Here is a 27859-nt window from a genome sequence, read left to right as displayed (position 1 = left end):
TATTATTATCATTAATATACAAAAGAACATCAAATATTATAGTTAAATAATTAAATGAGTGGAAGAAGGTTGAAATTAATAAGAAGGAAAAATAAACTACATAAAGTGATTACAAATGCAATTTAGTTGTTTGTCAGATGGTTGTAATAAGGTTGTTAATAGTATGCTGTCATGACTAAGAGTAAATATAAAGATTAAAAATCCAAAAATATGAACAAATTAAAAACCAACTCCAATTAAGAAAAAAACATGATAGAAACAACAACTTGTCTATGATTATGAACATAATCTGGTAATAGAAAAAACAAAAGCTACATAAAAAAAAGTAGTATTTCCAACAACAACCAATAGATAACTAAGACAAATTCTTCTTTGGACCCTTTGGAGGAGCCTCATCTTCACTATCAATAAATTCCACTTCTTTCATGCGAGCATACTTATAGAACAACACAGCAAGCCTATCACGGTGTTTCTCAACATCAAATATGGGAGGAATCGGTTTCATATCAATAAAGTATTCGGCGAACGATGCAACGAAACAACCACAAATACCGCAAAACAACCAAAAAACAACAATGAGAAAAACTTAAAAAAGGAAAATAACATTACAAATTTTAAAAACATTTGAAAATAAAAAATAAAAACAACTTACTTCGAGGTTTGTTGAGGCAAACCATCAACCTTAACAACTTCGAAAGGGTCTAAACAAACCTGTTTGTTTTCCTTTTTGAACTCATCAAATAAAGCAAAAAAGTGGGGCAACAACACCGCAAATGGCTGACAAGCTTTGATAGCAGCACTATCTTTCATAGCAGTCGACAAGGAGTTGTACATGTACACACGCCTTTCCTCAATATTCAATCGACCAAGAATCCAATGTGATTCAGTCTCCATATGGATGATAAAGAAAACATGATCGCACAAATGCCAAGGGGAACCACATAACATTTTTCTACCTCTTATATAATCGGCAATGGCATGTCAAGTGCTTATCAAAGAAAGATTTTTTTTCTGTGCAATAAATTTTTCATACAAAGCATGAATGGTTTTGAAGAATAAGCAATCGGTGGTTGTGAACTTAACCTTTGGCTCCTTTGCATACTTTCCTTTTTTACGTAGATAGTAAAAAATGATGTCCAGAATGCCGAACAATAAAAAATGAGAAATGTTCGAAAATCGAAATGAATTATATTTCAACAACTAAAAAACAACCAACAAACAACATGAAGAAAACTATAGACTGAAATTTTTGAAAAAAATCAAAAGAAAAAATAAATTAACTTACAGAATTAGTCAAACATTGGCCAGGATATGCAAGCTTGTGGAACCACATCTTGGTTGCAACATCTTCCACGCCAAAACGAAAAGGGGGAACAATCTTATCCTTACCCTTCAAGTAAACCTTCTCCTTATCATGCCTAACATTTTAAAAAAAAATGAAACATAAATAGTAAAGTAAAAAACAAAAAATACAAAAACACAACAAAAATGCTGAAAATAAACACTTACGGATCTTTCTTCGATCGGCGTCCTTCACCAAGCCACAAGTCAAAATCAATCTCGTCTTTATGTTCTACATCTTCACCAATCTTATCATCGAGAGGACACAACCCAGCCACATACTTAACAACTCCATAACCGTAACCATCTTTAGAACTAGAAATGGAAGAGTCATACTCCATAAACGGAGACGTCGCGCTATGGGTTTCTTAGATTTCCTCTTGTCAACAAGAGGAGTTTCTTCAACGGAATTGGGTCATCTTCAAGTTCAATGTTAGAATCAACATTGAGACTGTTGCACCCATCTAATATATTTTTTCCACAAAAATGAAAGAAAATAGACAGTGTTAAACAGAAAAAGTATGAAGAAACTAAAAAACAACCAAAAAAAAAAATATACCTCAAAACAAACAAGACGACGATCCGTAACCTCAACATTTTCAGAAACTGAAATCTGTTTACAAGGATCACCACCAATTCCATCTGAAGACATCTGTTTATATATGGTATTAAAAAGGAATTAGATCATGGTTAAAAAATAACAACCTTTACACAACCAAAAAACAACACAAAAGCAACATTACCATAAGCTCAACCGCTTTTACCCCGGATGAACAAGTAGCCTCAACATCTATTTGAGTAGGGTCGTCATTGAAATCAACGAAATTCTTGATACAGAAAATAAAGGAAAAAGAAAATGGAAAAAAGTGAAGTTATTTTTTGTGAAAGACTTCAACAACTAAAAAAAAACTACATAACAAAATAAAAACAACAAGTAAAATAAGAAGACCAACAATAAATTGCGAACAACATAATCTACAAACACAACCATATAAATAACATAATAAATACAAATAAATAGTCTGAAAATAGTTGCAAATTTCTGAAAAATAAAACATAACAAGAGACATAACAATAACATAGAATTACAAGAGCACTGCCTAAAACGGACTTACAACAAAATAAACCACACAAAGTAACTAAAACCTAGTTACATTGTCTACTTATCTACCTTCTCCTCACTATCAGTGGCATCATCATCACTACCATTATCATTTTTTTCTTTTGAGTCAGAATCTTCATCGGCTTGACCATCCTTCTCTTCACCTTCACTACCCTCCCCTTCCTCATCACCCATAACATTCTCTTCTTCATTTTCATCAGTTTCTTCAGATTCATTTAAATCAAAATCAGCTTCATCACCACCTCCATCATCATCATTGGAAGAGTCACTGCCTTTTTCCTATATTGAAATTACAAATTAAATTAGTATAAAACAACTTAAAAAAAACCGAAAAACAACTATTGAAAAACTAAAATACCTTGGCATAGGAATCGGCAAAAACAGTAGAAAACTGTGTCTGCATTGAAGCCATCTGAGCACCAAAAGAAACAAACCGTGCGTACACAAACTCTTTCAACTCAACCAAATCGATGAAATCTTCGTCGGGAAGTATGCAACGAATCGATCTTGACCTCCAACCCATGAAATTTCTCAGAAAAGGCATCAAGCTTGACAGAAATGTCACTCTGAGCAACAGTTGGCTCTTCGGGAACAGGAAGACTCTTGTAAGAGTTGTAGTCGGTGTCGAACTTGAAACCGCTTCGGTTTCAAAGCTTTGAACTCACTGCAAAGTGGGCCTCATATTTGAAAGTTGTACTCGATCAAAAAACACCAAAATTAAAATTTCAATTATGAAGATTAATAATAATGAAAAACAACACAAAAACAACTACCGAAAAACCAAATTACAACAAACGAGATATACCTTATCTTTGGAAACATCAAAGATAGTAGTCTTCAAAACTTTGAAAGTAGGTTGACTATTGCATGTCCACCGAGTGATCCTTGGAATACGAGAGCTTTCCTTTTGGCGTACTTACCTTTCATGTACTTACAACACTCGTAGAACCAAACTTGAAGAACATGAGGACAACCAATCAAAGTGTAAAAAACACTCGGCCTCTTTCCCGAACTCCTTGCCTTCCTAACCCCCTCAACCCAACTATCAAGCTTACCCTTCAATGAGGAAATAGTCAATTCAAAAGAACTCCGGCCCCAAGCAAATTCATTGTACCTCCCACTATCTACAACATCTAAAATAGACTTGGGTACATTTTTATGCTTAGTGCCACTAAGCAAGAACCACTCCACGAAATACAAAACTCGCCAACTTCACAAAGATCCTCATCAGAATCACCCCACCTCTTGGTGGTAAAACATTCCCTAACAGATTCCTTAGTGATAGAGGACGAAGTTGGCCAATATCTTTCACAAAGACTATTAACCTCTTGCTTAAAATCTAAGACACTACAGTCACCTTCACAGTCTAACCCAGTAATCAATGCAAATTCCTCAATGCTAACCCTAAGCCTAACACCGCGTATCATTACCCACAACTCAGCATCATTAGGTTGCTGAACCTCCCGGAGCAACAACCCATGAAACACTTGGGGTTGAACTTTAAAATCGGGAAGGTTAAGGAAATGACCAAAACAGGTTTTTGAAAACATTTCAAGCTGTACATCTGAAAGACAAGACTTAATGTTCTCTATCACCTGGAAAGTAGCAGTGGAAAAGGCTTTAGCAATGAATAGATTCTTCTGGTCATAAATATAATCCCATTCCTGTATCAATATAAACAAAATAAATCAGGACAAAAACAAAAAAAACTAAAAAAAAAATAGAAAACAAATAATAAAAACAATATTTTTTTTTTTAAAAAAAAGACACCTTAGGGGGATTTTTCTTTGGTAGGTCAAATCCTTCAACCTTCACTGAGGTCCTAGCATGGACCTGCAACAAAAAAGAAAAACAAAAGCAACAAATCTTAGATACAATAACAATGAATATATAAAAATGTAGTAACCAAATTACAGCCAATAAAAAACCTAAAAACAACGTTTATGAAACCCTTACAGTATGATAAATGTAAGAGATAAACAACTTTAAAAAAAATACAGTAACAACACTGTCACAACTTAAAAAAAAAACAACTAAAATATTAACAACACTGTACAAACTCGTTGTTATGAAATTTCGAAAATGGTAGTCGATAATAGTAGTGTGACAAACAACCGAGAAAAAACTGACAATAAACATATACAAAACTAAAGAATAAACAACACTGAAAGATCTTGTTGCAATTGAAATTAGTAAAATGCTTCTCAATACCAATAGTGTGTAAAACAACCGAAAACAAATTCACAATAAACATATAACCAACCAATGGGGAAAAGCAATTCAAAACTGTGACAAAATACGAATTGAACTGGGTTTTTTTTCAACAACTGAATAAAAACAACAAAACAACATCAACCACAATACATGACAGAAATACATAAAGAACACCAAAAAAACATAAAAACATCCTAATAAACACCTAAACCAGTGACCTAAAAAGCTCATGTAAAAATTAACACAATAAAATGAAACCAAGCAAATTTAAATTACCTTTGATTCAACTTTGGGCTTTTGGTCCTCACCATGCACTTCATCCTCAAAATCAGAATCTGAGGAAACCTAGAACAAAAAATGGGGAAAACTTTAAATCATCAAATGTAACACCAGAAATAAAACAACCAGAAAAAAACTAAAGAAAAATTTAAAAACAACAAAGAGAAACTTACATCGCGTGCAGACTTGGAAATTTTTGCTCTCTTAGTCTTAGGAGCATCTACTTTAATAGGAGGGGCTCTTTTCTTAGTGCCCGATGTCTCTGGAACATCAGCCACTAAATTTTTAGCAATTTTTTTTAACCCCATCTTAGGTTCGACTTTGGAAGTAACAGTTGGAGCCTTCTTCGATTTTTTAGAAACTTTCTTCGCCGGAGATGGTGATTTCGAACCACTTCTAGTGGTTGCCATTTATATAGAGAAAATATAGAGGAGGATGACAATGTAGGCTGAGGAAAACGTGGGTGAGGGCTTGGAGAAGGTGATCGTGGGAAGAAGAAATTGGTTAGGGCTTGATAATGGTGATCGTGGGAAGCTCGGTTTGAAGAGTGGAAGAATCAGGTAAATGAAAAATTCAAAAAAAAAAAAAAGAAAGGATTTATGAGGTGGCGTGCGTGTACGTGTGTAAGGAAGAAGGGAAAAGGTAAAATTGTAATTATTAAACTTTTTGAAAAGTAAAATTGAAAAATGTAAAAGTTAAAAAAGTTTAAAAAACCGTGTAAGGATAAAAATGTAAAAAAGGTGTCAATTTTGACATGAGGTGTAAAAATCTCTTTATTTTTTTGTTTAGTTGTATTTTATGTAATGGAATGACTTTTTTACAATTTTAGTGAAATGACTATTCTATTTTAAAATAAAAGAAAAGATTCAAATTTTAAATGGCGATATTAGACTCCAAAAAAGTTTGCCACCAGCTTTCAGATAAACTAGAGCTGCTAGGTACAATGTGGTCTAGGGCATCTGCAATAAGTTTATAACCAGACTTAACAGTATAACATCCAGTTGAGGTGTAATGCCATACAAGAACATCATTAGGTGGAAAAAGCTTAAGTGGGATTGAATGAAAGTATTCAGTCAATATCAGGATGACAAAAATATGTTTGAAGTGCACTCAAATTTCATTGTCTTGACTCATCTATGAGATTAGCAACCCCCAAATTTGGATGATTTCCATTAAAAACCAGATGCTTAAAGAAAGTATGACTTGGGATCCAAGTATCGTTCTTGCACATGACATTCAAACTTGATCCTAATCTTCATCGCAACCCCTTTTATAATTATTTCCCCCAAACAATAGAACTCCAAGTCAAAGATGGAGAATTTCTAATACCAGCATCAAGAAAATTCCCATTCAAATAATATTTGTTTCTAAGCCTTTTGCTTAGTATGAAATTAGGACTTTCAAGGAGCCTTCGTGCTTATTTAGCTAAGAGAGCTTAGTTAAAGTGGACGGAATTGCAAAAACCCATTCTTTCATGGATTTTAGCTTTGCTGACTATATGCTGAAGAACCTCACAAAAATCTGGCCATGAGATCCTCAATTTGACCTGGTAATTGGAAACAACTCATTACATATGTAGGGATTACTTGGACTACAACTTTTAAAAGTACCTCCTTCCCACCAATAGAGAAGAGTTGCTCTCTACAAGAATTAAGAAGCTTCCAAATTTCGTCAGTGATACCACTAAAAAATTAGTGTTTATCACACCACGAAAAAAAAAAGCAGACCCAAGTATTGTTCGTGGCAAGGTTGAATGGGCACACCAAAGAGGTGCTTGAATGATTTGATCACAAGCACTTGTGTTTAGTGAGAAGGAAAGAACACACTTATCTGGATTAATAACTCAACCTGAGGCACGACTATACAGATCAAGACATCGTTGGACCGCTCTAGCCGAAGATCTAGAAGCACACCAAAATACCACACTGTTTTACATTGTGTTTTGCACCAAAATCATAAATTTATATTATATTTTTTTTTTGTAAATACTATTTTAGATTATATGTTCTGTAAAAGTTAGTGATTGGACTTATATTTTGTAAAATAACAAATTAGACTATATTTTTCAAAATGGTACAAAATAGTATCATGAACTGATTTTTTGTCAAAATAAAAGTTAATAATAATTAAATTTAGAGTTGTTATGACGAAATTTGGTAGATTTTATGCATCTTTTCATGCTATAAATTGTCTTTAAGTTAGTTATATTAAAAACAAATTATTAAAAGAAATTTTTACATGAAAAATCCATTTTACACAATTAATTACAAAATTACTCACACACGCCTATGACTACATTTTTACTTACAAAGTTGCTTTTATTACACAAATACCACTTAGTCATCATTCCATCCATCATCAATCAAATCCCACTCTCTTCCCTCTCTTTTTTCATTTTCTATTCAAAAAAAAATCCATCATTTCACTCTCTTTTTTTTTTCTTTTCTTTTTATTTTTAATTTTATTTCGAGTTTTTAATTTTTAATTTTTAATTTTATTTCAGTTTTTTAATTTTTAATTTTTAATTTTATTTTCAGTTTTTCATTTTTATTTTTTTTTTCCATAACAATTCTTCTTTTCTTTTTATTTTTAATTTTTAATTGTAAAGCTAGTTTCTTATATATTGTTGCTTAGGTCTAGGATTGACTTCTATCAATCAATCCATCATTTCACTCTTTTTTTTTCTTCTTTTCTTTTTATTTTTAATTTTATTTAATTTTTAATTTTTAATTTTTAATTTTATTTCGAGTTTTTAATTTTAAATTTTTTTACATAACAATTCTTCTTTTATTTTTATTTTTAATTTTTAATTGTAAAGCTAGTTTCTTATATATTCTTACGAAGAAACGGACCTTGATAACATATGGAGCGACTGTGTAGAGAATAAAGCCGAAAAGAGTATAGAAATCAGTGTGCTTCTTAGGTATGTTTGCTCAACAAATAATGCAGAGATTTCATTGTCAACGTTTCTGGGAAAAAAGCTAATGTTGGTGCTGATGTTCGAACCGAGGTTTGTTTTCGGTTTCTTTTTGGTTTTCTCCCATATTTGAAATTTTACACCTTCTATATGTATTTTTTTAAGTTTTTTATCTAGTTGTTTCCTGTCCATTTTTATATCATCAATGGGTAACAATGAGATTTATCATGGATGTTGATGTTCAAAGAGTTTTTCCTGTATTTTAGTTTGTATACAGTTGTTTTGTAGTTTTATTATAGTTTTGGTACTTGCATATGTTATTTCACTATAAAATTAATATGCAACTATTTGCACAAAACTTACTATGTATAACTACTATTTTTTAGTCCCCATCAAATTAAATTCTTGCATAATATATAAACTATCTTAAAACGATAATGCAACTATAAGGCAACTATTTGCACTTGCATACAGTTGTTTTGTAGTTTTATTATAGTTTTGCTACTGGCATATGTTATTTCACTATAAAATTAATATGCAACTATTTGCACAAAACTTACTATGTATAACTACTATTTCTTAGTCCCCATCAAATTAAATTCTTGCATAATATATAAACTATCATAAAACGATAATGCAACTATAAGGCAACCAAAACAAAAAATAAATCAAAATGTAACTGTATATAACGTAGATGTATTATTCATGAGGTTTTTTTAAAAATTTTCACATCATACATTGTTTTGAATTTGGTGGGAGGTCCAGATCTGTTTGTTACAGATCTACATTTCATGAATCTGGATTTCGATATTAGGGGGAGTTGTTTTGATCGAATAAAACAGAAAACAAATGTGTAATTTCAGTTTCTTCACAGTTTTTCTGATTTTTTTTTTCGTCATTTTCAGTTTAGATCATTGCAGGTATTTTTTTCCAGTTGTTTTTGCCAGAATTAATAGTTGTATTTTTCTCGTTTTGGTTTCATTTTGGTTGTTTTGCGGTTTTGAAACGAGCGCGTATTTTCATCTTCATGGTTCGCTCTGTACAGCTGAAGGCTTAGTGCATGTGGTATTTTTGTAAATATTTGTATGTGGACTGTATAAATGTTTAATGGGCCGGCCCAAAGTATTTTTGTAATTTTTTTTCCTTTTTTGTATTTTTTTGTTTTTTTCCCTTATTAAAAATTGAGCCAAAAAAATACTATTTTGTATTATTTTATAAAATATAGTCTAATTTATCTTACAAAAGAGAAAGTTTAATTGATAATTTTTGTAAAATAAATACTTGAATTAACCTTTCTTTTTAATCCTTTGTTTATTTATTTTTTTAAAAAATAATTTGCGTATAAATATCTAAGTTTAAGTTATAATACTAAAATGGGCTATTAAACATTAAATAAATTGTCATGTGAAAATTTATTTTTTATTTTTTTGACGCGGTGATCAAAATTACACATGATTAACATTGCAGCAATCCACAAACGGCGACAACATCAAATCGGGCTATTAAGTGTTAAATAAATGGGATAATTACACTATATACTAAAATTTTTAATTTTTTTACTTTTATATTGTGGGCAGATTTTTTTTCAAAAATACTGTGTAAGTTTTATACTGAGTACTGTGTTAAGTTTTCACTTTTGTTTTATTGTTATTCTTTAATTGTTCCATTGTTGTTTTTAGTTGTTCTGTTTTGTGTTTTACTGTTTTTTTTTATAAAAACACAGTATTTTTGAAAAAATTCCATAACAGTCTTTTTGTAAAAATTAACTCAAATTTCAGTATATATTTTTTTTTTTATATATTTTCCTAAATAAATTGTAGAATTTTTAATTAGTATATACTATTTTTTTTAAATATTAATTTAAATATAGCAATAAAAAATTACCTAAATAATGAGTTTTTACTTTTTTTTTGAAGAAAGAGTTTTTACTTGGAGTTTCAAAAATATATCTCACTCAAAAATAAAAAATAGAAGAAAATTTCTTTTCCCAGGTCATTGCGATTTTCATTCTCTTCTCACTTCCCGCCTCTCAGTCTCTACCTCCTCCTCCTTTCATTCCTCTCCTTCAGGCCGCCTCCATCGCCGTCGACACCATCGCAGCAGGCTTTGCAGCTTCCGAAATTCAGTAAGTGATGTTTCATATTTCAGGTCATATATTGTTCACAATTCATTACGCTGATTCCTCTGCAACTCTAGAATTTTTTCATAAATAATTATTAGTTAGGGGTAATGGATGTTTATTTTGTAAGTATGAACAAGCTTTAATTCCTTTTCGAGTCAATTATTGCAGAACTCTGCTGATTGAAATTTTCAATTTCCGGAATTCGGACTGAGAAATCAGCTATGGCGGGTAAATTTAATTACTTTCAATTCTCGCCAATTCGTTCGGGATCGATTAGGTTTTGTTATTTTCTTTCTCTATTCTAAGAGTTGTTTTTGTCTTTTGAATAATTTGCAAAGGTTCCGAAAGAGAAGATAAGGTCTCATTGGAGCTTACCGAGGAAATTCTTCAAAGCATGGAAGTTGGCATGGCTTTCAAAGATTACGTACTTTTCTCTCTCTTTTCTTGTATTTATATATCACGTTGTTTCATTCTCTTGCTAGGTTTTCTTTTGAGTGAGGTCAATTATGTGGCTCTAGATTTTTCAAATTCTAAGTTTAATGTTAATGTTGATCTTATGGCAGAGTGGTAGAATCAGTTCAATAGACTTTCACAAAACATCCACTTATCTAGTTACTGCAAGTGATGATGAGTCCATACGCTTGTATGATGTAGCAAGTGCAACGTAAGCCTCTTATTTTCTTGCTCCCAATTCATGAACATTCTTACTTGAACTAGATGCTGTACTTGCTCCTTTGTTGCTGTTTTTGTGTTTATTTTTCATTTTTCTTAAGTTCAGTAACTCTTGCTCTATTGTTCATTTAGAAATTGATACGAATTTTGGGGTTTGTTTTGCCCTTTTTATTTTGGGTTTTAAGTAGTTTGAATCTCTTTAGTTCTATCCTTGTAGTTCTTATTTATTTTGCCTTACTGAATTATGAGAGTCCTCTATGGCCAGTTGCTTGAAGACAATTAACAGCAAAAAGTATGGAGTTGATCTTGTTTGCTTTACATCTCACCCTACAACAGTCATTTACTCTTCAAAAAATGGTTGGGATGGTATGATATCTCAACATAAAGTTCTGTTTGCAATTATAAAACTAGTTTGAGATATTGATGAGAATTCTTGATTCAGAATCCTTGAGGCTTCTATCATTACATGACAATAAGTACTTGCGGTATTTTAAAGGTCATCATGACAGGTACGATTTCTCAAACGCATAAAATGAATTTCGTACTGAAATATCTACATTGGATGCTGAATATGGATGTTCTTGCATTCATTTCCAGGGTTGTATCTCTTAGCTTGTGTGCTCGCAAGGAATGCTTTATCTCAGGCTCTCTTGATCGAACTGTTTTGCTTTGGGATCAACGAGCTGAAAAGTGCCAGGTTTGGATAGCAGAAGATAGATGCTCTTTCCATGTTATAGCTATTCGGAACTTATTTTCTTGTCTGTTATCCATGTCAGGGTCTTTTACGTGTGCAAGGAAGGCCTGCTACAGCGTACGATGACCAAGGGCTAGTTTTCTCAATTGCCTTTGGTGGATACATACGAATGTTCGATGCTCGCATGTATGAAAAGGTTGGTTTAGTCATATTAGTCTGTTTGAATGTATAACAGTTCACAAGTATTGTTTTTGTTTTGTTGGAACTAAGCAATGACTATTGCATTCTTTTAGGGTCCTTTTGACATTTTTTCTGTTGGAGGAGATGTTTCTGATGCTAATGTTATAAAGTTCAGTAATGATGGAAGACTAATGCTTTTGACAACAATGGATGGACACATTCATGTACTTGATTCTTTTCGTGGTACACTTGTAAGTTGCATACTTCCCACTCAAATGCACTGAGAAGCTTACATAAATAATTCATAATTTGCTCATATGTAACATGCTGTCTGCTGATTTGTGTGTGGTTTGTCTTTTCTTTATACTTCTTTTTTTCATTTGGCTAAAGTCTTTTTCTTTCCGATTGTGTTTCAGTTATCAACATACAATGTAAAGCCAGTTTCAAAAAATTCCACATTAGAAGCTTCATTCAGTCCCGAAGGGATGTTTGTTATATCTGGTTGGCACTCTCTCTCTCTCATTATTAGTTTTTAGCTAATAATACATAACTACTAATTGTGCTCACTAAATTCATGTCATACTCCGTACCACAAAAAGTTCCAATAGACCATTTTTTGTAGTTAGAACAAGATGTGTGTTGGAGAAATGTACCTCAGGATCCTTTACAAAAACTCTATCCGTGTTCTCTTTTTCTGGACTTACTAGATAAAAAATTTGCAGGTTCCGGTGATGGTAGTGTCTATGCTTGGAGCGTCAGAAGTGGGAAGGAAGTAAGTTTAAATTATCTTAATCTTGCATCTGTTTGTATATATACTTTTTATTATATTTTCCTGTTTGGTTCCTAACAATATGACTGATGTATTTCACTATCTTGAAGTTGTTTGTTGCCTGGTAAGTATTAGTAGTACTCCAGTTGGAAAATCATTACCATTACACTTGTCTTTGATATGGTGTATATCAAATTTAAAGAAAATAGTTCGACTGAAAAAGCAAGTAAATGTCATTAATGATTTTGTTCACAGAGCTTGCTAACATATGAATTAGCAATATCCTATTCAATTTTAATTTCAAGTAATTATGGCTTCCTATCAACTTCTAGACGATAATAGTATAGTTTTAACTCTGCATGCACACCCCTGTTTACACTTTAACACTTGTGTCCAGGTCGCAAGTTGGATGAGTGCTGAAAATGAGCCCCCTGTCATCAAATGGGCTCCTGGAAATCTTATGTTTGTGACTGGATCTTCTGAACTATCATTCTGGGTTCCAGATTTATCGAAACTCGGAGCATACGTTGGAAGGAAGTAGAGAAACTCTGTCTCGAATCTGCCCCAAATCTTAACTACTCAGCTGTCAACAAGAATCTTTCCTATATTGGTGCAAGTTGAGGTTATCGCCACACTTACCTGTTTCTTTACTTGCCTCCGTAAATTTGTTCCCTTGTCGGAAAATTATAGCACCAGAGAAAATCAGATGTGTAATTGTATTGAGAAAGAAGCAAGTTTTGTAGATGCTTCACCTAAAACAGTTAAAAAGAATGATCAAAATCCCTAGAAATGTAGATTGTACAGTTTTCTCTAACAAATATCTATTTTGAAGCTTTTTTCACAAGTTCTTAGTTGTATCATGAGCAAGAACAATATTCTTAATCTGTATGAATACTTTGAAAATGTATTAATCATATTTTATTTGCTTCAACTTGGCTTTTGGGTGCCAATTTCATAAGTCCATACATAGTTAATTATGTTCAGCAGTTTCTATTTATGACAAGGGTTCATCTCATAACAAGACAATATGAGAGAAGTCAAGTCAAGTCAAGCCTGTCTTCTTGAGGTGAGTATTTTCAAAAAGATTTCTACTTTTTGTGATTGCTTCTGTAAAATTCTTAAATTATTCCATGGTTAGAAAACTTAATATGTACTTTCATAAAATCTGTGCTGTAGATCAAATCAAATAATGACAATCCATTCCATTCCATCCAAATGGCCCTATAGAAACTTTGATTATCTTTGGTGTGGAGCCTGCTTGCCTGCCTGCCATGGACATTTAAGGTACATATATTATAACAAAAACAAGTCTTGAAATTGTACGCATGTTAATAATGTCTTTGCACATATGGCAATGATGTAGTACACTAGTACTTGCGTGAAAAAACTCTCTGCTCTGATAGAAAAAAATTAATAGATAGGAAAGTTGGCAAAAGAGAGAAAACAAACAAACTTACTTTTGGGGAAGAGAAGCTTTTGAGAAAAACTTTTTAACATGAAATAGGGCTCAACAAATCTTGATGGAGTGTCATGCCTTGTGTTTTATAAAAGATCTTCTTGGATCTTCTACTAAATCTCTCTTCTCAATCAATAAAATATAATAGAAGCTTTGTCTATTGTTTCCTTTATAAGCTCACTTTTTTCTTTCTTTCACCCTCTTTTAGGGTCATTCCCAAACAAAATAAAGTTATGAAATTTTTGTCAAACCCATTCTAAGGGAGAGCATCCATTAAAATCTTGTTGATGGGGACCTTCTTAAATACAAAGCTACTATAAGGCTAAAGAAAACAATCAAGTATATCTTTAATGTCTATTCTTTTTTTTTGTCATAAATTGATTTGTAACAAACCTTTTATCTGCACCATTCAAATGTATGTATGTACAAACAAAACATGCCAAACCAATCAGACTTGTTCTGTCTCTTATGTGATAATATTTCCGTGTGCTTGAAGCTTTAGTCGATTGACCAATAGTTACTTTGCTATATTTTTATTTATATATATTATGGTTTACTAAGTTTGTTTAATAGTGTATTGAGTGTTGTTTTACACGTTGGTTTTGAAGTGAGTGGTTTTACACGGCACGTGCGAAGTATATTAACTCAGTCTCAGTTTCATTAATTGTCTGTTCAATTTTTGGTCAGTGCATGATGAGTTTGAAGTTTGGACAAAAATAATTTTGACCCATACTTGCCCAAAATTGGACAAATTAGCTTCATCTAATATTTGAAGTTTATAAATGGAAGACTCTTTATAAATAGATTATTATTATGCCATAATTTTTAATCCCCGTATTTTTGCAAACCATTATTGCAAAATACATATAATTAAAAAAAGAAAAAAAAAATAGACTAGTGCACTGTGCACATCTCTATGTTGAAAAATATAAAAAATATTGTGAGATTGTTCCTTCCTTTTACTCTCTCTGGACAGGAAAAGTTATTAATTAATTATATTCTGTATAGGACCAAAAGGAAAAGAAAAATAGTTTTGTGGTATTTACGAAGTGGGTGGGTTCAAACTTCAAAATATATACCCTTCTCTTCTCTATCTAACTTTACAAAAACGGCTGGGTATTATTACCTTTCTCACTTTCATCAGTATTTTCTCTGTATTTTCTTTTCTTTATACCTTTGGTATCATTGGCAAATCTTTTGGATTATGTACACAAGAAACTACACATAATGGCACCTAGAGTTACTCTAACCTCACCTTTTGTTGCTCTCTCTCTCTCTCTCTACAAATATAATTATATTATATCTATCCTCATTCTCTCTCAAAGGACCCCACAACAACCAGAAGCCCACCCTACCATGTATAATTTTGTTACTTAACATACATTTTAGTATAAATAATCAAGGAATATTCTTGGGTAAAGAGCTACTTAATTATATCCTAAATTATATAAAATTATAGCAAGTTAAGTTCTTCACATGACACGTGTCAACTACCCATTAATTCTGAACTTTAGAAACTATATCAAACATACCCAAAGTACATAACCACTACTACATCATTAATTATATCATCAACCTTAACAAAGCATAAATATATAAATAGCTATAATCAAGTAGAGATCCATCATTAATTAATAATTAGAACCTAACTATAATATACACATATATATAATATTATTATATTTATAGTTTTATACGTTTCATCATGCATGGGAGTCCGGTGAGTTACGGCTGTAGGAATTGAGGCGAAGCTCTAGGGAAGCTCGGGAACCGCCGCGGCCACCGTCGGGACAAAACCACCCGGAGTAGTAGGCACTGCCACCGCCGCCACCGCCGGAGTAGTTGGGCTTAAAACTGTTGGAGAAGCAGCCATTAATGTCCTCAGCGTGGACTGGGAAAAGAGGGAGGGTTTCAATCTTCTGGGAATGAATTTCTTGATGATGTTCTACTTCAATATTATCTTCTTCTTCTTCATCATCAAGAGGTCTCTTCTCAAACAAAGTATTATAAGTTGAAGGATAAGGATCCACATGACCAACCCATCCAAAATTGTGACCATTATTCACTTCACTGCTACCACAATCCTGCTAATTCATTCAAAAAATATTTATAAATATAATAATAAAAAAATAATTCATTTTGTTCTCTTTTCATAATAAAAAAAAAGATCATTTAAAGATCACTTCTTTTTTCACATTTTGAAGATTATGTACTTTTTTTTTTGCAATATATTATAGTTGTGAGAGTGTGTCTAGCTCATTTATTAACATTAAAGAACCCCCCCATAAAAAGAAAGAAATAAAAGGAATTTGATCTCTTTAAGATCAATATCATTTCAAAACAAAAAAGAATATATGTATATATATTTTATCATGAAGATTATAGAAAAAATTGCTTCATTCACTCACATGGTGCAAGTTTATGTTTTTTTTTCTCCATATTAAAAGGGTAACAAAACAAAATAGCTATGAAAGTTATAAAAAGAAGCATTATATAATTTTGTGTAATACACACATATATCATAACTAATAACTACCTACATATAAACATAGAAGAAGTATATAACATATCTTTTGCTTGGTATCAAAGTTAAATATATATTATATATTTATATGAAAACATCTTTTTCCATAGTTATTATAATCACGTAATACTTACCCTAAAATTCACACCTCCATATCCAAAATGCCCCATCTGACCAACCCCATTGTTAGCACCTGAAATTTTTTTTAAAAAAAAATTCAACAAAACTGTGTCGTTTTATGCATATAGAATATTGTTTTGTTATAGTACTCACCATTACCATGAGCGTAGTTATTGAAAGATTGGTATTGATGATCTTGATGATGATGATGTGGAGGTTTCCAAGCCGTTGGATTAATCAGACCAGGTCTTTGCATGGTAGTAGTAGTAGTATGATCAGACGTTGTTGTAACAAACCTCTTCTTCTGTCTTTCTCTAGCTTTATGGTTTTGAAACCAGTAAAAGACATTTTTACCCTCGATCTTACCATACTGTCGTAACCTCGCTGAGATTTTCTGAATCTGTTCTGCTGATGGGGATCGAACTCCATCGTTGTAATAAAGGCTTTTCAGTATTCGAATCTGATCTGTTGTTGGTGTCCAACGACTACTGCTTTGTCTAACCAAAAACCCACCACCACCCCCACATTTAGATGACCCATTTCCATCTTCATGATTTTGTTGCTGAGAAATCTCCATAGTTAACACACACAAAGAAAAAAATGAAATTAAAAGTGATAATTATAGTAATTGGGAAAAGGAGAAAGGAGAATCAGAGAAGTATCTGATGGAGAAGGACTGGATTTGACAAAGTGAGTGAGTGAGTGAGTGAGAGAGAGAATGGAAGCTATATACATATATATAGAGAGAGAAAGAGATTTTTATTTAATTATTTTTATTTTTTAGGAAGGAAATGAAAAGGGGACAAAAGAGGGGTTAATAGAAAGGTTTTGATTACTTTCATCAAAACCTAATGTTTTTTATTTTTTCTATGAGAAAGTTTCTTCTGTCCTACACTAAAAATACTCCATTGCTGGTGCTATACTATGTTTAATTAATGAGAAATGCAAAAAAAGTACCAGTGGTGTTAATCACTCTCCTACGTGTTAATATCGTTATTGGTCTAATTAAGTATCGGGTCTTTTATAGTTTAATATAATAGTTTTTAATTTAAGGAATATCGCTAGCAATCGCAACATAGCACGTCTTAAGGGTGCTAGGCACCACTAATTCTCAATAGCAATGCTGTTAATCAATTGACCTACTTAATGCCAAATTATTCTTTTATATAAAATTATACCAAGTTAAGTTCTTCACATGACACGTGTCAACTACCCCATTAATTCTTAACTTTAGAAAGTACATCAAACGAGTATTTTTATTAAGCAAATTTGGTGTCTAATATTTTTTATAAATGGCATCTTGCAATTAATTAGCAATATTTTTTAAAAATATATTTTTTTTTAAGTTGTACGAGACTCGATACTTGTTTATACCAATAACAGTATATACTAAAAAAAAAAAAATATCCAAAGTACATAACCACTACTACAACATCATTAATTATATCATCAACCTTAAAAAAGCATATATATATAATTATTCTTATTCTTGTGTACTTTAAACTAAATTCGTGCGTGCCATATGTTATTTTAGCTCATACTATACCTTACTTTTTAAAATATAGGTAGTGTCATGTCTATTATAAAAAATATGAGTTGTGTTGTGTTGTTCTAATATTTTTAAAGGTTATAGGTTTAAATTAGGGGTCTTTTTAATATTATACCAAAACTGATTTTATTTATAAAAATACCTTCAACAAATTTTTTTGCGCATATACCGATGTGCCACGTCACCATAAGTACCGAAATTCAAAATTATTACCGAAAATAGGAAAAACTTGAAAATTCTCGCTTCCAGAATTTTCAGAATTTTCAGTGTTTTGCAAGTTTTAAAAAAAGCAACATTTTAGTTGCTTTTGATGTAAATAATATATCAATTAGTTACCTTTTATTATAAAAAAATTGTATTTAGTTGCTTATTTTAATCGGATAAGCTTAAAACTATGATTTTATTTTATTTTTTTAATTTTTAGACTATATTATATGTTATTTTATTATTTAAGATACCTTGAAGTTACTTTTTTTTTAGCAATTTTAAACCATATTTTGAGTTGTGGGAAACATATATATTTTTTTTTTATATAAAAAAAAAAGATGAACAAGATAAAAGTAACCTTTCTCTTTCTTTTATAAATTATTAACAAAGAAGTAACTAAATATTATATTTGAACAAAATAAGTATACCATCTAATTTTATGGGTTGCTACAATAAATATTATAATATATGTTTCTCATATGTTAAAACGATCCTCTAGAAAAGTAGATTGCGGTGATATAATTTTTGAGCTCAAATAATTATCGGTGTTACCAAAAAAACTTTTAACTTTTTTTAAAAAAACAAAAAGGAGATTCATTGGTGAATAATTCAAATAGAACATACATAAAAAAAAAACAACAAATTAGTTACTTATGGTAATTAAAATGTAATGTTCTTATTTATGTAGTAGTTGTATGAAACCCACATATCCCAACGGCGACACTGACGGCAGCGAACAGTGGGTAAACCTAAATACAAAACCCAAACCCATAAATAATTAGGAAAACAAAAGAAAAGTACAGGCTTTATCGGAAAGATGAAAAAAAAAACAAAGGAGAAATAAGCCTAAATTGAAAGCCTACCTCAGGCTTGAGCCATCGACTGGAAGCCATTGATTGTTGTAGCAGAGAAAATTGAAGATAGAGAGCTTCAGAATTTTACAGAAGAAAAAGGGCAAGAGTATTGATATTGATCGAGGCCTTTTATCTTTCTTTACCCCAACAAATGCCCTTTATTTTTACAGAAAAAAAGGGCAAGAGTAATATACATGCAAAACATATCAAATATGAAAAGCATTTGGAACGGTATACATGTCACTCCAAATTTTAAAATACAAACGGTATAAAACCGTATTAATTAAACTAAAGTTAAATTCATAATAAAAATAAAAACAACGTCCACTGGCGTAAATTTTTCTTTAAATTATTTAAAGTTACTTACCACTAATAAAGTTTGTATTTAGTACATTAATTAATCTTTTTATTGTTTTTTTTTTTTTTTTACTTTAAACTATATTTAATACTATAAAAATACATCATTTTAACATGTTATATTATATAAAAAAAATATGCCCTCATCTTAATTTGCAAAAAGAAAACATCCCCTCAACTTAAATTCTAAGTCCGTTATACTTCTTTTTTTTTTTTTGCACCTTAAACTATTTGATACAAAATACATGATCATACAAATAAGAAAAAAATTAAATAAACTAGAAGCTTTTATAAAGACTTAATTTTCCTATCACTTTTTTGTAGGGGTGATAATTCGTGTTTGTGGGTTGTATTCATGTTATGTCGAGACTCGTGTCTAATAAGTATATGCTCGATTCGAATACGACCCGTTTAATAATCGTCTCAGAAAATAAAATTCAAACATGACTCGTTTATAAACAAGTTGATACTGACACAATCAGTATAACCTGTTTATAAATATTTTTTAATTAAAACATGCCAACTGATAATACGTTTATGATATATTTAACACGTTTATGACTTATTAATTATAATCTGTTAAAGTATTAAAATAACTTTAAATAAGTCATTAACGAGCTAATTTTGTGTTAGTTGTATTAACTCAAATACGATCTACTTATTAAACTAGATTAGACGAGTCAACCCGAACATAATTCAAATCTATTAAGACAAACCCAAACTCGTTAACTCTTATGCGGGTACCGTTTTGATGTTCCTAACTTTTTGTGGTGTTTAACTTCACTTATGACTCACATATATAGTTATGTTATTATTAATTATTATTATTATTATTATTTTTTGGAGATGATGTTATTACTAGTGGCAAGTGTGTTTTTATTTTCCCTCAAATTCTGACAGAATTATTAATTGCGTGTTGAAGATATTGTCACATCATTGATTTGTGTGTGATTTTATGTGTAAAACAGAATGTCTGTATATGCATGTAGCATAGATATATATATATATATATAACTCTATAACTAATTAATTAATTAAATAATAATAAGAATGATGTATTAAGTTTAAGTGACGAGACATAAAAATAGATAGAGAGATATAAGACAATCTAAGACTACATATATAGGGATTTTTGTATCTCTATGATCTCTTAATTATATATTTCTTTTCTTTTATTAAATTTTAAGTGTTAATCTAAAATTTCGTTAACAATAAATGTTAATGAGACTTAAATCCTTAATACTAAGAATTAATGACAGTAATAAATGTAATATTTAAATATTAAATATAAGATAAATAATTTTTTATTGTAATTTTGTAGTTAATAAATATTAGGATTCCTAGGGTTCTAGGGCCCTTCTCTATCAATTGGAATCTTTCTCATATACTCTGGTTGTTGTTTCTGGGGATCAGTTAGATTATTTTGATTATCAAAGGGGCTCATGATGCTTTCCTAGCCTTTGAACCGCGAGGTCTTTCTCGAGGATGCCTCGTCGGCTAGCCAAATTGAGCAGGAGGTGCGTTTCTTTGTGTTGCTCTTACTACAGCCGCTTTGCGTTCTAAATTTATATTTTCCCAGTTAGATTTGGCCAATCTTTCACGAAGTTGGTAGTTTTCTAACTCCACCAGTGGAACATTTTGGATCGTAAGCACCGCGATTCCATCTTTTTGGAATTTTATCTTCATTAACATCTCGCTCGAAATCCCATTTAATAGGATCTCTTCCAGCATTTCGGTCTTTCGAAAGGTTTGCCACTTGAGGATCCTTCCTACGTTATTGATCTCGTTCGTCTACTAGTGAGCTATTATTTTGACATCCTTAGTCACACTTAAGGAAAGACTTCAATTTATAACTGTGACTAATATTTTCCAAGACTATGTCCTTACCTTTTCAATGTTTATACTTTTGGAGTGAGTCCCACGGGATAGATCAAATCCTTAAGTAATGTATTTAATTTTTCAATATCCGAGCTGATTTGTTTTTCATTTATTGTACATGTGTCGTGATCATATTGTTACTTAAAATATGGGCATAACATGTAAAAAAAAGATTGTATATAGTGATTCATATATATATGAGTCTTATTTATGTATAAGCTAGCTTATTTGATAATATTTTTTATTTAAATAGAGGCTAAATTTAATTATATGGATGAGAGATTAGACTCATTTACAAAAAAATTAGAAATTCTCCAAATGCAAAGTATTCATAATGAGCAATTATTAGAATTGTTATTGGAACGAACAGAAATGAAAAAAAAACTAAAAATAGATGCAAAATTGCAAATGATGTTAAAGCAAAAACATCTCAAGAAGATAAATCGAATATCGAGAAGTTTAATTTATGCACACTAAATAAATATAGTTTTAAAGATTTTAAATTCACTAAAACTTTGAAGAGTTGCCAGGTTTTTTTTAGTATTTATCTTTGCCAAATATAAAGATTTTGGGTAAGTTTTATTTTTTCTAATTTTTATTTTAATATATACTTGTTGTTATTGTTATTAGTACAATTAAATTTAACTTTACATATATTTCATAAAGAGGAAATATTTAGTATAGCTATCATATATTTTTAAAATGTTTAAATATGTGTTTCCTAGCTCCGAAAAGAAAACTTTAATTAATTTAGGTGGCGTTTAGTAACATTTTTTTAATCAATTTTTTGTTTTTAAAATTAGAAAAGTGAAAATATTTTTTAAAAACATGTTCTATAAAACTGTTTTTGCTTTTCAATTTTTTAATTGAATATCAAAATTTTAAAAACAAAAAATAAATCACTTTTAAAATTTTTTTAAACAGTTTTTTTTTTTAATCAATATTTTAGACTCCGACAAGACCCGGACCCAAAATCCTCTCTCACGGCCCTTGTGCTCTAACCCGACCTCTGACCCGGATCCGAATTCGACCCCGGACCTAGACCGGACTTAAATAAAATCAAAAAATAAAAATAAAAATAAACTTTACAGAACACACTTTTATTTTCTTATTTTAAAATTAAAAAACAAAAGTGGTTACAGAACGCATTATTTTACTTTTATTTTGTGATTAAAAAATTAGAAAACAAAAGTGTTACCAAACGACACCTAAAATTTTAAAAATTGTTTCCATTATTTTGATCGAAAATAAAAGGAAGAAAAAAACTATTTCATTCTGATGAAAGTTGTCATGAAAAGATTCAAAAAAATAATTTAAGTAATTTAGAAGATCATAATGATAAAATCATTTTTATGAATTTTTAATAAAATAATCATTTTTTTTTTTAAATATATTATACTTATGGGTAGTGATTTAAAAAAAAATGACTAGTGTAGTTGTACTTGATCAGAAATTATGAAGGATGATGTTTACAGTCCTTGTATAGTAAGAGCACGCCACCCAAACATTAATGCCAAACCATAATAACCATTCAATGAATATATATATATATATATATATTTATATATGTATATTGTGATCATTCATGATAATATTTTTCATGGTAGTTTTCAAGTTCATATATGTTCCTTTCTATCTAAAATAAAGAAAATAGGAAAAGGGTTCATGTTCCTTATTCTCTTTCCTTGGAATTATTAATTATTAACCTTTTTTTGTGTCTATGTACCAACACATATCATCATCCAAACTGAACAAAAGTTTCATCATTCTTTTTTTGATCATTTCCCAATATTCAATTCTAAATATATATATATATATATATACACATATGTTCTATTGTTTGTTATTAAATTAATACATATAAACTAGTTGTTTCAAAAAAAAATACATATAAACTAGTTAACTATACTAAACTAAAATATTATAGTTCAATGTACACATGCACACGTACTAATTATATACTATACGTACATACAAGGACTTCGTTAGTAATGTTAATTGAGAATTGCTAAAAGACAGTATGTTTAATATTTTTTTCGATCTCATACTGCTATTCGTGTAATTAATTATTGAGTTTCATAAGAATATCGTTAACTAATTGTAGAATACCACCTATAAGAGGTACTGGGGTGTCCAATCAAAATGCTCATGTTAATTAATTAGTAATTTTTTATAATTTTTATTAACCATGATAATGTAAAAAAAAATAAACTTTCTTATAATTGTAATTAATAAGCATAGGTGATAATTCTAAGGAAGCAATTTTTTGATAGAAGAATTTTATGTTTTGTTTTTTTTTTTCAAAAAATGAAAAGAGAATTAATGTACAAAAGAATTAAGCTAGAGAGTGCACTATTGTTTCTTTTTCTTGTTCAAAAACTAAATAAAATATTTGTGAAAAAGTCTCATGTGATATTCACACACACACAAACCGAAATTAATAATTAATATAATAAAAAATAAATGTTTTTTTATTTAATTAATTAATTTGGAGAGGAATTAATTAATGAAAAATTGAGGTTGATTATTTATTTATTTATTTATATTTTCCTTGAATTCAACCTATACCAGTCTCATTCCCTTTTCCTATAAATCTGACCATTACAGCTCTCTTTTTTCCTCTCTATGATCAGATTTTAACTTTTTCAGATTTTGTATATACAATTTGTTTGATTTTGACACTATCATCATCATGAGATTTCCCTTTCTTTATCATACATTTATTTACTTATTACAAACCCTTTTGCCTTTTCTTTCTTTCTTTCTTTTCTCTATCTCTATCTTCAATTATTCTACCAAGCCACACACACACCTATATATATTTATTGAAAAGTTACCAAAAAAAAAAAATTACATGTAATATTCCCAACAACAAGCTAGTGTTAATTTTATTTTAGTACTTTTAGTTAAAACTAAATAAAATAACATAAAATCAAGAGTTACTATTAAAAGGCTTTGTTGTTATGATTCTCATAATATCACTAAGTTATAATTTTTTTCAGAGGTTTTAACTTTTAATAAGCACTCTTATTAAGTGAGTTAAAATAATTAAGTGGTATAAATTTAGTTAAAATAAATGTTTAAAATGTTTACTACATCAAGTGAAATATAATATTTTAAACTTTTATACATTTTTCTTAGTTAAATGTAGCTCAATAAATAATTGTGAGGAAAATATATTTTTTATTTGTCTTCTTTCTCTATATCTATTATTTTAATTAATTTTTTTAGTCTTTCTTTACTTTTTTTTGTCCCTTTTTTGTTTTAATTAATAAAATATATGTAAATATATAATATTTAAATGAAGAGAAAAATGTAGAGTGTAATATAATTGTTATATAAAATAAAAAAAAAACTAAAATTTAAGTAATGTATCTTTTTTTTTTTTTTTGAAAAATAGAGTAAATAAGCTAATTGATAAGAATACTCTTAGTTGAATTTACATGTAAAAAGTGCCATATATCAATATTACTCTTTTGCTAATCAAGTAACATAATTCATTATTATTAATTGTTTTCTTTTTTGGTGTACAAAAGTAATGACATGAACATGATTGTCAATATAACTACATGACATATAATTAAATAATTGATTAATTAATTATTATTAATTAATAATTAAAGCTATATGTGAATGTGGAAAATTAGTTCCTTTTTGTGCAAATTATATAATAGTCAAGTTCATATATGAGTACATGTGTTTGATTAACCTTTTTTTTTTTTATGGACTTGATTTGTCATTGAAACTCTCCATATATCTCTTATCCAAAATCCAAAATTCAGGGTTTGCTTACCTCATAATATTAATAACAATTTAATCAAAAATTAATTATTATTATTAAATTATTATTTATTTTGTAGTGTGCATAGAATAGATAGCTTCAACCTTTTCTTTGGGGTAATCATCTCACCTTTGTATTATTTTCTTTCTCTCCCCATATTTCAAAAACCTAAGCTATATATACATCACAATATATATATATATACATATATATCTCCTACTTTCTCTCTCTAGACTAGTAGTTATTACTAGTTTCTATGTTCTACTATACTTCTCTTTTTCTCATTTCCTTTTCAATTTCTTTCTTTACCCAAGTCTAAGAAAGTGACTCACAACTACTTAGAAAACCCTAGCCACAAAGCTTCTTCTTTTTTTTTGAGTTCCTTTTATTTTTGGGTTTAATTTTTGATTTGGAAAATTACAAAAGCTAATAATAATTATGGAGCAATGAAAATGTGATAAATTAATAATGAGTAAGTATGAGTCCTTAATTAGCATAAAATATGTATATAGTCATCCAATTTTATATATGGTGATGGTAATTAATCTTTAGAAAATAACATTTAAGTCTTTTTTTTAGTAAATTTATAGATAATGAATATTGAAAAAGGTAAACAAAAAATCATTGGAGAACTTTGAATTATTTTGTTAAAAAATAAACAATAATTTTTTTATTTATCTAATTATTTACCAAATAAATTCTATCATATGATGAGTTAGGCTATTATTTATAATTACTAGTCGGAGATCTCTTAATAAAGGTTGAGTGTCAAAATATTTTGACTACAAACACACAAAGTAAAAAGAAAAAAATAATAATAAAGTCATAATTATTAATTAGCCAAAAACATTGTCTAGAATATTAATTAGTGTCCAATTAATATGTATAACTATAAAATTATTGAAAATTTACTGATCAGAATCAATATGAACAAGTACCTTACTATGTTTATTTATTGCTCATGAAGAGTAGTAATATAGCTAAAAATTAATATATTTATTTTCATTTATGTTTGACAACAGTAGTAATATATATATAGCTATATATAATTAATAGACTCTTTATTATTATCTGGAGTCACTGTTGTGTATGGGACTAGTAGTAATTAATTAGTTTCATGGAGTTTAATAATATATTATATGTTTGTTTTTATTACTTATATTCTATATGTGTATAAATAGGTATTTTGAGAGTGATATATATCTTTCAATTTATTCCATAAATTACTGCCTTAATTAGTTACAGTCTATATTTTCCATATAAAATACCTATATATATTTATACTAACTTAAAGCTTTTATGTCTCTCTTTATTAAATGCTTTGGAAATTTGACTGAGAATCACTTACAATATAAGGACCACCACAGCATATACCTAGTTATATATTCTTTAATTTTGAATAAAAAGATTAAAAAAAATTAGTACTTGTCAGTATGCTACATAGAGTGACAACTAAATATATAGGGCAATGAATACATGATATTAATATTTATATATATATTATGGGAGAGAGCTTCATCAAGTTTTGAACTCATAAATTTGAATTTGGTTTCTTTCATTTATATTAATTATATTCATTACCCACTTTTCTTCTTCTTTTTTGTTTTTATGTTTTCAATCAGATCAACATAAACATTGGAACTTTATTAATAGAAAGGTAATAATCATAATAACTAACCAATTAGCCTTAATACTTAACAAAAGAAAAAAAAAAACCAATTAGCCTTAAGTAGTTACATATATTTTAATTACTGAATGGTTATTAAAAAAGGAAACTTTTGTACTTGTAAAAAAGTTTTTAAGTCTATTTTTTTTTTATAATCGTGTATATATAAGATTCAAACAATTACTTACTACGCGATAAAAAAAAATAATCGAGCGTGCAATAAAATATTTAAATATAATATTTTCAATATTATAAACTACTTAAAATTTTCTAAAAATTTACAAGTGACCCTAAATAATTATAACTAACGCAAATTATAAAAAAAAAATAGGTGTCTACTTAAACCGAACTAATCATTTAAGGGGTGTATTATAAACTTAATCAATAATAAGGGGGGTTTTGGGAAGCAAGAAATCAAAAAAAGTAACCTTTCATTTCTATTTATGATTATATGTAAATCTTTGTGTCCTAACTGTCTTGTATTGTGTTATAGCTTCTTAATTTAGCCTTAATTTTAATGAAATTTTCTTTATGATTAAACATATATATTATACGTTAATAAAATAGAACGCTAAGTTAGCCCTATCTTTTTTGTAGAGCAATAATGATTTGGTGGTCTGATTTTTTTTAATCTGGTTATGATCTTAGATTTTGTGTTGATTCTTGTTTCTTGATACTCCTTTTCTAGTGGAAATTAAGAGAGAGAGAGAGAGAGAGAGAGAGAGAGAGAGAGAGAGAGAGAGAGAGAGAGAGAGAGAGAGAGAGAGAGAGAGAGAGAGAGAGAATATGGGCTCAAACCAAGGCCCAAAACAACCATGTTCTTAATAATGACATAATTTTAATTTTTGTAGTTTTTAAGTTTTTCTTCAAAAAATTATTTTGTGAAAAAAAAATTATCAAGAACCTTTTAATGCCTTTAGGAGTCTTTCTAGGTGGAACATTGATAATTATAAAATACTTTGAAAAAAAATACGATAAGTTGTGTGATGTAATGGTAAAGAAGCCTTAGCTAAACATCTTTTTTAATTGGGTCAAGAGTTTAAATCGCTGTCCACAACCTCTTTAGGGAAGGATTATACTTAATTTTATAAGAAGCTAGTTTGCATAAGTAGTCCATCCTTAATAAGATGAAAAATCTACCAATGACCCAAGTTCA

The 27859-nt window shown here is 29.4% G+C and overlaps 3 protein-coding genes across 6 annotated transcripts; 1 reads left to right on the top strand and 2 right to left on the bottom strand.

The window, feature by feature from the left end:
- Nucleotides 1-1742: 1742 nt before the first annotated feature.
- LOC133037177 (uncharacterized) lies at nucleotides 1743-5723 on the bottom strand. The gene is made up of 12 exons (XM_061114029.1): nucleotides 5131-5723; nucleotides 4955-5023; nucleotides 4235-4297; nucleotides 3676-4128; nucleotides 3385-3520; nucleotides 3270-3274; nucleotides 2977-3093; nucleotides 2823-2876; nucleotides 2513-2743; nucleotides 2085-2168; nucleotides 1901-1993; nucleotides 1743-1805 (listed from the first exon to the last, which is right to left on the bottom strand). The coding sequence occupies exons 1-12, from the start codon at nucleotides 5365-5367 to the stop codon at nucleotides 1743-1745; spliced, it is 1605 nt and encodes a 534-aa protein (XP_060970012.1). The 5' UTR covers nucleotides 5368-5723.
- A 4102-nt stretch (nucleotides 5724-9825) lies between these two features.
- On the top strand, nucleotides 9826-13242 carry LOC115711959 (protein ANTHESIS POMOTING FACTOR 1). Its single transcript, XM_030640159.2, has 12 exons — nucleotides 9826-9999; nucleotides 10165-10224; nucleotides 10335-10420; nucleotides 10560-10660; nucleotides 10934-11034; nucleotides 11111-11177; nucleotides 11266-11365; nucleotides 11445-11558; nucleotides 11656-11793; nucleotides 11959-12043; nucleotides 12265-12314; nucleotides 12709-13242. Exons 2-12 carry the CDS (start codon nucleotides 10218-10220, stop codon nucleotides 12850-12852), a joined length of 993 nt encoding a protein of 330 aa, XP_030496019.1. The 5' UTR covers nucleotides 9826-9999; nucleotides 10165-10217; the 3' UTR covers nucleotides 12853-13242.
- Nucleotides 13243-15264: 2022 nt separating this feature from the next.
- Nucleotides 15265-17139, bottom strand: LOC115711960 (protein WUSCHEL). 4 transcript variants are annotated; one of them, XM_061114601.1, is made up of 3 exons: nucleotides 16565-17139; nucleotides 16426-16484; nucleotides 15265-15854 (listed from the first exon to the last, which is right to left on the bottom strand). In XM_061114601.1, exons 1-3 carry the CDS (start codon nucleotides 16986-16988, stop codon nucleotides 15471-15473), a joined length of 867 nt encoding a protein of 288 aa, XP_060970584.1. In that variant the 5' UTR covers nucleotides 16989-17139; the 3' UTR covers nucleotides 15265-15470. The 4 variants fall into 4 exon arrangements, with proteins under 4 accessions (XP_060970584.1, XP_030496020.2, XP_060970585.1 ...); XM_030640160.2 differs by having other exon boundaries at nucleotides 15265-15851; XM_061114602.1 differs by having other exon boundaries at nucleotides 16571-17139.
- Between the last annotated feature and the right edge of the window lie 10720 nt (nucleotides 17140-27859).

Source organism: Cannabis sativa, chromosome 4 (assembly GCF_029168945.1).
Source record: "Cannabis sativa cultivar Pink pepper isolate KNU-18-1 chromosome 4, ASM2916894v1, whole genome shotgun sequence".
Taxonomy (NCBI): domain Eukaryota; kingdom Viridiplantae; phylum Streptophyta; class Magnoliopsida; order Rosales; family Cannabaceae; genus Cannabis; species Cannabis sativa.
Note: the sequence above shows the minus strand (reverse complement) of the source record. Positions and strands in the feature narration are given on the sequence as shown.

Bases quoted from the DNA above. Each gene is read 5' to 3' on its own strand.
- LOC115711960 (XM_061114601.1), bottom strand. From the start codon at position 16,988: ATGGAGATTTCTCAGCAACAAAATCATGAAGATGGAAATGGGTCATCT. The intron at 16,485-16,564 runs GTGAGTACTATA...AAAAAATTTCAG, and splicing joins TAACTACGCTCATGGTAATG to GTGCTAACAATGGGGTTGGT. The intron at 15,855-16,425 runs GTAAGTATTACG...TGAATGAATTAG, and splicing joins ATGGAGGTGTGAATTTTAGG to CAGGATTGTGGTAGCAGTGA.
- LOC115711959 (XM_030640159.2), top strand. The intron at 11,366-11,444 runs GTTTGGATAGCA...TATCCATGTCAG, and splicing joins AACGAGCTGAAAAGTGCCAG to GGTCTTTTACGTGTGCAAGG. The intron at 11,794-11,958 runs GTAAGTTGCATA...ATTGTGTTTCAG, and splicing joins ATTCTTTTCGTGGTACACTT to TTATCAACATACAATGTAAA.
- LOC133037177 (XM_061114029.1), bottom strand. From the start codon at position 5,367: ATGGCAACCACTAGAAGTGGTTCGAAATCACCATCTCCGGCGAAGAAA. The intron at 3,521-3,675 runs GTTGGCGAGTTT...TCCTCATTGAAG, and splicing joins CTGATGAGGATCTTTGTGAA to GGTAAGCTTGATAGTTGGGT. The intron at 2,744-2,822 runs GTATTTTAGTTT...ATTTCAATATAG, and splicing joins TTGCCGATTCCTATGCCAAG to GAAAAAGGCAGTGACTCTTC.